Below are 11,908 nucleotides of genomic sequence, written 5' to 3' on the forward strand. Positions count from 1 at the left end.
AGTTTAGTGGCAACTACCAAGTGTATTGTGGCATCCCCCAAAGCTTTTTGCCAGAGGCACTCAGCCTTATATTCAGCCTTCACGCTCCTGATGAAGAAGCAGGTTCTACATCTAGGGTTGCCAGCTCCGGGTTGGGAAATACCTGGAGATTTTGGGGGTGGAGCCTGAGTAGGGCGGGGTTTGGGGAGGGACTTCAATGCCATCGAGTCCAATTGCCAAAGCGGCCATTCCCTCCAGGGTAACTGATTTCTATCACCTGGAGCTCAGTTGTAATAGCGGGAGATCTCCAGCCACCACCTGGAGGTTGCAAGCAAAATTAACACAGAAGGGCTTGAGAGAAACCACAATAACGAAACCAACGAATTACAACTATATATTTCACAGTGGGTCGCCGTGTTAGAAAAGAGCAAGTAGTAGAAAAGAGCAAGAGTCCAGTAGCACCTTAAAGACTAACAAAAATATTTTCTGGCAGGGTATGAGCTTTCGTGAGCCACAGCGTGAGCTGTGGCTCACGAAAGCTCATACCGTACCAGAAAATATTTTTGTTAGTCTTTAAGGTGCTACTGGACTCTTGCCCTTTCCTACTACTGCAGCTCATACCCTACCAGAAAATATTTTTGTTACTCTTTAAGGTGCTACTGGACTCTTGCTCTTTTCTACAACTATATATGCATTTCAATTCATTTCACATTCCATATACATTGCAATTGACTTCACATCCAAGAGTCACTACAATTTCTTCAATTTTCTGTAACAGGAAAACTACACCTTTCACGCTTAGGGAGTATGCCAAAAAGTAAACATATTTTTGGTTAACCACCTGGAGGTTGGCAGCTCTAAGATCTACCGAAGCGGATGTCACAACGACACTACGAAGTCTTGACGGTGCCACCAGGCTCCTCTTTGGTTCTTGTAGGCTATCCGGGCTGTGTGACCGTGGTCTTGGTATTTTCTTTCCTGACGTTTCGCCCGCAGCTGTGGCCGGCATCTTCAGAGGAGTAACACTGAAGGACAGTGTCTCTCAGTGTCAAGTGTGTAGGAAGAGTAATATATAGTCAGAAAGGGGTTGGGTTTGAGCTGAATCATTGTCCTGAATCATTGTCCTCTTTGTTTTTTGTTACTACAGGCTAACACCACAGACCCTCGGGAATCTGCTCCCTGACAAAACAACAAACCAACCCTGGAACCGCGTAGCAACCCTGCTCGCCCCCGCCCCCGCAAATAACGGCGCAGATTTTGGCCAAATCCGGGAACCGTAGCGGCTGCTGAAGCCAGAAAGCGCTGATTGGTCCGCAGAGCAGCCCATCATCACTGGATCGGGAAACCGCCAGGCAAGCTTAACGAACGTGAGCCGACAGCGCGCGGGTGAGTGACTGAAGGCGGGCGAGTGTGGAGGTCGAGAGCAGGAGGGGGTGGCGGCTGCGGCGGCGGTTGGCGGGGGACCTGGCGCGCGGGCGCGCGCGCTCTCCCTCTCTCCCCCCCCTTTCGCAGGACGTTCCAAACGGCCTTCGGGGCCTGCCGGCTGAAAGAAAGCCAGCCGGGGCCTAAAGTTGGCTCTTCTACGCGACGGGCCGCCGTGCCTCCGCTTCCCTTAAGCGCTTTAAAGGCCGTTTCTCGATCGGGCGATGAGGGGGACGTGTCTAGGACTGGCCCGAGGGGAACTGCCCCGCCTGCTTCCGCAGGTTGTGCCGGCGAGGCGCCCGCTCGGCGGCCCTTTCGTGGGTGGGAGCGGAGGAGTCGTCGCTTCCCTTTGTCCCCTGCGGTTCGTGCTCTGCCTCCCTCCCTCGCGGTGCACGAGGACCCCACAGGGCCCCTGGGTGCCCCTAGGGTGAGGTCACGCGAGCAATAAGGGCGAGTGCTTCGAAGAAGCCGTGCACATAAAGTAGGCCCTTTCCATACGCAAGGGATAGTTCATAATAAAATGTAGGCCAAACGCAGGGTTCTTTTGGTGAAAGGCAGGAGGGGCCAAGTTCTACACGTGGTCACATGAAGCTGCCTTATACTGAATCAGACCCTTGGTCCATCCAAGTCAGTATTGTCTGCTCAGACTGGCAGCGGCTCTCCAGGGTCTCAGGCGGAGGTCTTTCACATCACCTACTTGCCTAGTCCCTTTAACTGGAGATGCTGGGGGTTGAACCTGGGACCTTCTGCGTGCCAAGCAGATGCTCTAACGCTGAGCCTCGGAATAAAACATGAAAACAAAACCACGCACATTGGAATGAACTGGCCAAATAACAAGAATTGGGAGCAGATCCTAGATATCTTTTGGGTTCTTTTCAGGAAGTGTTATGTGGAAAGTGTATAATAGTTCTGGGAGTGGTGAATATTGTTAGAATGCCCCATTAGTTTTTGTGTAGGCTTATGAAGCATGGGTCAAACATGTAATGGGTAGCTTTGCCGATCTCCAGTTACTAGCTGGAAATCTCCTGCTATTACAACTGAGCTCTAGCCGACAGAGATCAGTTCACCTGGAGAAAATGGCTGCTTTGGCCATTGGACTCTATGGCATTGAAGTCCCTCCTCAAACCCCACCCTCCTCAGGCTCTGCCCCAAAAACCTCCTGCCGGTGGTGAAGAGGGACCTGGCAACCCTAGTCGTAGGTGGGAATCTTTGTGCAGAATTCCAATAGAAAATTCCACCCCAGAGAAAAAATGTGGTCTGGCATTTCCTAGATTGCTTCTTCAGAGCCTGTTTAAAATTAGTATGCCTGCTTTAGCAGCTCTGTCGTGCTTGTGTGCTGCTACCTGTGCATGTGTGATAGTGGTATCTTAGGTGCCCTCTGAGATTGCTTGTCCATCTGTGGCCCAGTTGCTATCTTGATACATGAGGTGAAGGACAGCCAGAATCATTGTCCGTCAGTCTAGACAAAAACACTTGCCTCAGATGGACAGGAGAAACCATGGGCACCAAGATCCACGATGCAGCATGCGAACATGTAGCAGCCACTAGCACTCAGAGCCTGCTGTAGGAAAACATGCACCCAGCTGGATCAGTCCCATAGGTACATCTGGTCCAGCATCCTGTTTCTCACAGCTAGATGCATCTGAAAAGCCACATGCAGGCGATGTTGTTGTCCTGCAGCAACTCATATGTGAAGTTACATTGCCTAGGGTTCTATTTAGTTATGAATAGTAGCTACTGATAAACCTGTTTGTTAATTTGTCTAGCCATCTTCTAAAGCCATTCTAAGCAAGTGGTTGTTGCCATATCCTGTGGCAGTGAATTCCATCAAATAATTATGCATTATGTGAAGAAGTGCTTTTGTCATCCTGGATCCTTGAGTGACCCTGAGTTGTAATATGAGAGAGAAGTTTCCCCCATTATTTCCACATAGTACTTTTATAAGTGAATTCCCCCCTTACTTGTATTTTGTAAATTAACATGGCGTAAATATTTTCAATTTCCCTGTGGAGAAGGTGCTATAATACATTAATTATTTTTACTGGGGTACATTATTTTTAGAGGAAGGCACTGGCAAACCACCTCTGATAGTCTCTTGCCATGAAAACCCCAAAAGGGGTCGCCATAAGTCGGCTGCGACTTGATGGGACTTTACACACACACACACACACACACACACACACACACACACACACACACACACACACACACACACACTATTTTGGAGATGGGACTATCAGAACTGTATGCAGTATTCTCAATTTGGCCACACCATATTTCTCTATATGAAGGTATTACAATACTGGCTATCTTCCCTAGAATGGAATTTGTCTTTTTCACCCTGTTTGGGTTGACTTTGAATTATTCTCCACACCCCCAAGATCCTTTAAATCTGAAATGTAGTCTCAGTTCAGGCATAATGTGAAGTTTAATTAAACTGTCACTGTGGTTGAACATGAGACACTCCACTAGCTATAGTTATTTAGGCTCTGTCAAACCTGGGCCTGAAACCATGGTTTTTAATTTGTTTGACAACCACAGTTAAGTCTTAAGTATAGTTTCATGTAATATACAAATATAGACATCTTGGCTTCATTTTTATTAAAGCCTCATTGCTGCCCTCATGCATTCCACAGCTACAGAAACACCTGGCCAGAGTGAAGGCAAACAAAGTTTTGAGTAATCATCTGCAAGCTGAATCCTGGTTTCACAGAGTATAGTTAAAATACAACATATCTGAACTAAGCTGCTATTGGAGGCTATGCACTCTGTGCTTTATGTACATGAGGAAAATAGTGTGCTGCTTCTAACTACATTTCCTAAAGAGCAAGTCTCTGAAGGCAGTTGCTTTAGGTGCAGATTTACAGTATTAAACTAGTCTTTATTTTCTGCTGTAGAAGCTGTGAAATAAGTACATTAGCTCTTGTAGCTTGAATACAAGAAACTAGAAAGGATATTTAAAAGTAATGCAGATTTAGAGGCTTTTATTTATGCAGGGGTATTATAAGAGATCACACTTATTGGGATATTGGAGGAAATACATCGAAGTATGAGTCATGCTTCTAGGAGACCACTTTATCCAAACAATTGCAAAAAAAATAGAATGGAAGGGAAGTTACAAGAATTACTTGAAGTGTTTTCACCAAATACTAGAAAGCCTAATGGTTATTTAGAGTGTTTAATCTGTTAAATGTTTTTTAAGAACATAAGAAAGGCCCTGCTGGATCAGACCAAGGCCCATCAAGTCTAGCAGTCTGTTCACACAGTGGCCAACCAGGTGCCTTTAGGAAGCCACAAACAAGACGAGTTCAGCAGCACCATCCTGCCTGTGTTCCACCGCACCCAAAATAATAGGCATGCTCCTCTGATACTAGAGAGAATAGGTATGCAGCATGACCCGTATCCATTCTAACTAATAACCATGAATACCCCTCTCCTCCATGAATATGTCCACTCCCCTCTTAAAGCCCTCCAAGCTGGCAGCCATCACCACATCCTGGGGCAGGGAGTTCCACAATTTAACTATGCGTTGTGTGAAATAATATTTCCTTTTATCTGTTTTGAATCTCTTGCACTTCAGCTTTAGCAGATGACCCTGTGTTCTAGTATTACGGGAGAGGGAGAAAAACTTCTCCCTGTCCACTCTCTCCAAACCATGCATAATTTTATAGACCTCTATCATGTCTCCCCTTAGCCGCCTTCTTTCCAAGCTAAACAGCCCTAAGCATCCTAACCGCTCCCCATAGGACAGTTGCTCTAGTCCCTTAATTATTTTGGTTGCTCTTTTCTGCACTTTCTCAAGCTCTGTAATATCCTTTTTTAGGTGTGGTGACCAGAACTGTACACAGTATTCCAAGTGTGGTCTCCCCATAGATTTATACAAGGGCAGTATGATATCAGCAGTTTTATTCTCTATTCCTCGTCGACAGTGCATGCACTTCTGGACATTCAGCTTGATGAACTTAGTCATCACTTAGCGGATTATAATAGTGAGAAGTCTGAATAGCTGTGGGTGTGGGTTGAGTGTGCCTATATGTGTATTTCTAAGATTCACTATTTATATATAATTCATATCCAGAATGTTAAAAACAATCTGAATTCCACACTACTGTGAAGTTTTTTTGTAGGAAAACATTCATATGGAAAATAAAAGCCATACCTGACTGCTCTGAATGTTTTCAAGCGGTCATGTGTGGTGCACAGATGTCTTAGATAATAATAGACGAAGCTTATTAAAGATATCAAACTGTGTGTGGTTTAGAGGATAGTTTTGTACAGTGATTGTACTTCTGTAGTTTTAAGCCTATGTTCAACAAAAAAAATTATCTTTTTTATTCTGCTATTTGATATTTATTTCTCTTGTGAATACTTTTAAGAACCAGCACACTGCTGCTGTTTGCTGAGCGCTTGTTTGTGATCTGTTTTGAATTCTGCTTTTCAGCCATTTGCCTATTTTTCTGTTCTTTTATGTAGCTTCTCAGTCCGTCAAAATGAGTCTACGGAAACAAACCCCCAGTGATTTTTTGAAACAAATAATAGGAAGACCAGTTGTTGTGAAGTTAAATTCTGGAGTTGATTATCGAGGTAAGTTTTCCTAACCTCCTTTTCTGAACATTTGATATATTTGTGATCTGTCAGTTAGGAAAGAAGGAATTAATATAGTTCTTGTGATCTTGGTGAGTTCTCTTTCATATTCTAACCCTAGTTACAACAAAATGTAAGAATACATAAATTAATAATAACTCAGTCTGGGTACTTTTGCCATATACATCTTGTCCAGTTTTCTGCAACCTTCATACAATCACCCATCTGATTAGACTTTAATTTCTATAAATTATATAAAGAGACTTTCTACTTGCATTCTATATTTAAATAGAGCAGCTGTGATTCATGCTGTGGAACGGTTTCTTGAATAAATAGGGCTTTTAATAACTACATAACTGGAATAAACTTTTGGCAGAGTGTATATGCAGACCATGAATATATCTGTACTATTGTATGAATGGCAGATACAAAAGACTTTGCTTCACGCACAGGGCTACTTCTTCCCATTCTGTTAAGCATGGTGTTCCTGTGCCCTTCAAATTCATGACTATTGGAGAATATTAAGTCCGTCAATGAAAGATCAGCATTTCCAGCTTGCAGAAGAGAAGCTATTGATCTTGTGACAGAGGGTTTTGCTACAATGTTTCTCTATTTCATATGTCAGATGAAGGATAGTGACTTGATCACTTCACTGTGTGAATGTTGGTGTGGTGGCAATTGTCCCATGCCTATCGCACATTCTCATCTGCTGTATGTTTCAGTCTGATCAGCCATTTTCCCTAACTTGCATTTAATACCATGTTTGATTAGGAAAGTTGTAGTTCTGAAATCTGAGCTCTTTTGTGGGATTTGTATTTACTAGGTGTTCTGGCTTGCCTGGATGGGTACATGAACATAGCTTTGGAACAAACAGAAGAATACGTAAATGGGCAACTGAAGAATAAATATGGGGATGCGTTTATCAGAGGAAACAATGGTAACTATGCTCAGTTGTAATGGAGGACAAATTATACAGCTAAGCCCTGAGTTCTCATGACTCTCCTCTATGCTGCCTAATTTTTTGTCAGCTCACATTTCCCACTAGTTTTACAAGATTGTTCCTGGATAAGGCACCAGTTTTTTTCAAAGAGGAGGAGAACTGAAAGGTGGTAAGGAAGGCAGCAGTTCTTCTTGAATTTTGTACCAGTGAAACTTTATGTGTGTTTTTTTGTTTTATAGATGATAGCAGAAAAGCATTACTTTAGGAGTGGGTTGGGGAAAGTGTATATTTTAGCTCTTGACAGTGAAAGAATTGAAAGCAGCTCCTCCAGTACAATTGCTCATTTTGTTGCAGTTTTTTTTTTTTAAGTACTCCGTTCTGTGATTAATAGTACATGGTTAAGAAAAATTAGACTTACAACATTTAAAATGAGAGAGGAGCAAAACACAGTGGGTATGACCCAGCTGGTTTTAAGTGTTTCCAGTGAGAATTATGCACATGGATAAAACTGCAGTCAGTAGCGTTAACAGTGCTTAAGTGTTGCTGGACCACTTTTCCAGTGAGCCACATGATTGAGTTTGGCTTACTGCTGAGATTTGTCATTTTTTTAACCCTGATGACATTAACCCCCAACAACAACAAAATAACACTGGGTGTAATGTTGAATAGTTTGTGAAATGCTGCCTGTACAGCCATTTCTTATCTGTCACATACTACTAGGCGTCTGTATAGAATCTTTACTATTTGTCTTTTTTTTTAACAGTTTTGTATATAAGTACACAGAAGAGGAGAATGTGAATATGCCGGAAGATGGAAAATTTTGGATTGCAACTTTTGTTTCTTAACCTAGTTTTATTTGTTGGTGATTAGTAGTGATTTTTTTTTTTTTTTGCATTGTGCTGTAAAACTGCAGACTGTATGGAAGGCTGGACAATTTTTTTAGTGTGCATATCAACAATAACATTTTTTGACGAACTGTTTGGAATACTTTACATTACAGAGTGGAACTAAATAAAAATGGGAAAAAATTGATCTCTGTTTATGCTGTAAAACCAATGTTAAAACATCATCTGGTACTTACACAAACAGTTTCAGGTTAGAAAATCATGCCACAGTGGAACTGTGGTTGAGCTGCCAATGCGTAGAAGTCAACTTTCTAGTTTGTATAATTGGCTAAGTAAGTTAAAAAAGTTAGTTTTAACAACTTATCTCAAAAAAATCTTGAAATGGGGTGGTGGTATCAGTGACTCAAACAGGAACTAACAGATTAGATGGAATATGGAGAGCTTGGCACTGTACCATCTATGGCAGTAAGCACCACAAATGAGAAACTTTGTGCCAGTACTCCAAATCCCAGCAATTCCCCCCCCCCCACACACACACACAACTGCAGAGTGCAGGGTGTTACATCTGATGTAAAATGCAGCAGCTCAACAACGATGCTTAGGGTTTTGAGGGTTTTTTTTAATGTTATGTTTTAGGACAAACAAAATGAATTTTACCATAACAGAATACATATGGCCTGTGTTGGGTTGCTGTGTTGAAGTATGTGTGTGTGTGGGGGGGGGTGCTTATTCACCTTGCATAATTATTAACCGTACTTACCCTTTTTCTTTCAAACACTTGTGGCGAAAAAATGGTCAACTTGATGGCTAGTACATTAACTTGAAGAAACAGTAGTTGTAAAGATGTCAGAAAGCATTATATAGCATTGTATAAGATGCACTTATGAACTAAAACAAAATTAGAGTTTATTTGAAAGTATACACATTTCCCCATTTGAAGTAACTGTTGAGTTTCAAAGGGATTTCTTCCTTCCCCCTCCTATGAACAGTTTCAGGGAAGCTGCAGAAGAGTACATCAATGCAGTGTTTAAAATATTGTGTCTTATAGGGTTACAAAGCCCCTCAGCATGGGGTATATTGTTCAGCGCATTATTCTCTGAACGGTTTAATACTGCCTTTAAGAACAGCACACACTCTTCAGTTGTGCATGAATGAACACTATACAATTGTGTGAATGCAGCAATGACCCGTCTTCTCAGGTACCAAAATACTTTTAATACAAGGAAGAAACAGCAACCTTTGAAGAGGAAAAAGTAATAGTTGTTAAACATTTCATGTGGGTTTACATTGTATGCCAAGAATACACAATTTTATAGTATGCTGCAGTTATTTATAATTTGATAGGAGTTTAAGTAAGATCCAGTATATAAATATAAATCACAAATACGGGCATATATATATATATATAAAGTAAATATGCCTTCAAGTTTACAGTTCAATTTTTAATTTGTTTTGGAGAAGGTATATGTTTAACAGGGTTGCTTCATCCCTTCATTTCCTAAAACGGCTTTTGGAAAAAGCTAGTCAGTTTTGTTTCCAAAAATCTGTTATTTGTGGAAATTTATTCTAAACACAGACTTCTATTTTACTCTCATTCTGCATTTCTTTATTCCTCCTGGCAATTACAGCTTTATGCAAGAGCCCTGATACAGACTTGGCACTTGCACAAGACAGGAGTCGGGGTTTCACATTCCCAGCTGCAATACACAAAATGAAAAACACAACCCTGTAGGGTGACCGGGGGTGATGTTCATCTGATATGCTACATCTGGATGTTCATAGTAGGATGGATTTGTATCCAATCTGAATGCATGGATCCTGTGTCAGAACAGCTAAGGCAGGGGTGTCAAACATAAGCCCCTTGAGAACTCTTATCTGGCCTGAGAGCCAGCTGAGGCAGCCACCCCCCCAACTCCTGATCTGGGCTGGCAAGGCATGGCCTGCCTGACCAAGTTACATTTATGTCATATCCGACCCTCATAACAAATGAGTTCGACACTCCTAAGCTAAGGGGCTTAGCAATTGGGCTGACAATTTTTTTTTTAAATTTCTTGCTAGCTTTGTTCAAAAGAGGGAGCCATGAAATGGACTTAATAACTGTAACTGTAGCACGAGGGCGCTTTATTACCTGCCTTTACATCCAGAGGAAGCAAAAGCAAAACTTACAGGAATTTAGGAATTACCCAGTCTTCATTTGGTATCTCCTCAGTGGAAAATTAGGCAAACAAATAAACCTCTGTGTTTATGGCATTCGTCTTCAGAATACCAAAAGTGTTACAATTTCTTGATAAAGATGAAGTTTGACAGATCAAAGTCAAAATAATGGAAACAACAATTCTTTAATACTTCGTTGAATTCTGGGTGCCCTTTGAGTTGCTAAAGTCCAGATGTATAGGAACTGTTTTAAAATGGCAAATTTCTCCATAGATAGAGAAGTGTCAGTGTTGAAGATGAAAGTACAGTGTCTTCATATAGAATTCTGACACCAGGGATTTTCATGAATTTCAGTTGTTAGAGTTTGGTTTGCCATCACCCTTTGATTCGACTCTAATAAGAGGGTGAGATGATGGAAAGGCAAAAGTGAGTGATACCTTAACCATCAAGAGTGCATCCAGCAAAAACCTGTCTCTAATTGCCCTTGGGAACCAATAAGAATCCTCTCCTTTCTATTTTTATTCTGCTTGAACCAGATCTGAGCATAAAGGGAACAGATAAATAGAACAGCCTTCTGCTGGACTTTTGCAACATTAATGTTTGCAACTTAAGAAAGGTTGTTTTCATACTTTGTTCTTGGTATTGAATCTACTTTAGTGAGACTAGTCAAGGAATATGGTAAAAATAAACTTTATACTGCTCTTGCTCCAGTGATCTGAACACTTGTTGTGAAGCTTCAGCTAATACTTGCAGTCTTTCTTCACACTAAGAATGGGATTTTCTGGGCATGACCTATCTTGGCTAGAGTCACTGACATCATCCAGAATAGGAACGGGGAACACAGAGACTTACAGATCAGGTGGTAACTTTCTCCCTTTCCATTATTCAGCCTTGATTGTGTCGAAGATGGATATTTTATTTTAATACTGAGCAGACTGAACCTGTTTAGAATTTTTCTCCTTCCCAGTGTTTTTCTACTTTTGCTGTAGAGTTATTTATATAGAACTATGTAGAACAAACCCCACAGTGTGCTCAAGAAAGATCCTCTTTCTTTGCTGTACAAATACAAAGGAGGGGGGAATGACCACTCCTGCCTTCTCTTTCCTAACACAAACCCTGGATGAGTCTCCTATTTTTTTCCTTTATTTTTTTCCTTTTTTATGGCTGCAATCCTGTGTCCATGTAGTAGTAAGTGCCATTCACTTCAGTCATTTTACTTCCAAGTATATTTGTAACGCACATTGTATTTTCATTACACAAACACTTGGTGGCTTTTTGTCTTTTCTAAAAGAGGATGAGTAGACTGTGAAGAAAACTAACATGATTAAAACTGGATTTGAGCACTGACAAGAGTTCCTGTAGGTATTAAGTATTAGCAGTAACAGCTGTTGCGCTCCCCATTAGTGGAGAAAGCAAAGAATGTTTTGCTTTAAAGGATGTTTGCCTGACAGGCTGAAGAAGAAAATTGTTGGGAGCCTGAAGGAACATGTGTCCCAAGGTAAGTGACTGGCAGTGTCACAGGCTGGAACTTCAAATGTATCTGGTAGCTGATATCTAGGAGAGATTGTATTTTTTTTTTATTGCTATCAAGCAGCCGGCTTATGGCAACCCTGTAGGGATTTCAAGGCAAGAAACGTTTAGAGGTGGTTTGCCATTGCCTGCCTCTGCATCACGACCATAGTATTCCTTGGTGGTCTCCGATCCAAATACTGACCAGGGCAGACCCTGCTTAGCTTTGGAGATCTAATGACACTGGGCTACTCCAGGCTATTCAGAGCAGGACAGAGATTGTATAAATTCTGACAAAACAGATAAATTCAGGAGACACAACTTAATGCATGTCAGAAGTAAGACCATTTGTTAGTAAAGCAGTTAACTTCCAGGGGAAGCTATTGCTAGCAGGGATTATCTTGCTAGGTGGAGGATGCCTTCATCGTTAGAACCCTTAGGTAAGTTTAAGAGGTGACTCCCATGCATTGCCTGT

At 41.6% G+C, this 11,908-nt stretch overlaps 1 protein-coding gene across 3 annotated transcripts in view; it reads left to right on the forward strand.

Annotated features, from left to right (window-relative positions):
* Positions 1-7,792, forward strand: part of LSM6 (LSM6 homolog, U6 small nuclear RNA and mRNA degradation associated) — an 88,682-nt gene extending 80,890 nt beyond the window's left edge. Inside the window, exons 1-4 of one of the 3 annotated variants that reach the window (XM_056855674.1) lie at positions 1,323-1,365; positions 5,883-5,985; positions 6,809-6,922; positions 7,689-7,792. In XM_056855674.1, the coding sequence (XP_056711652.1) occupies positions 5,892-5,985; positions 6,809-6,922; positions 7,689-7,723 (243 nt within the window). In that variant the 5' untranslated portion in view covers positions 1,323-1,365; positions 5,883-5,891 and the 3' untranslated portion in view covers positions 7,724-7,792. Of the gene's footprint in view, positions 1-1,322; positions 1,366-5,874; positions 5,986-6,808; positions 6,923-7,688 lie in introns of those variants that run through there. The other 2 variants (XM_056855672.1, XM_056855673.1) reach the window with 2 other exon arrangements.
* Positions 7,793-11,908: the final 4,116 nt, after the last annotated feature.

The sequence above is a fragment of the Euleptes europaea genome, chromosome 9 (assembly GCF_029931775.1).
Source record: "Euleptes europaea isolate rEulEur1 chromosome 9, rEulEur1.hap1, whole genome shotgun sequence".
NCBI classification, from domain to species: domain Eukaryota; kingdom Metazoa; phylum Chordata; class Lepidosauria; order Squamata; family Sphaerodactylidae; genus Euleptes; species Euleptes europaea.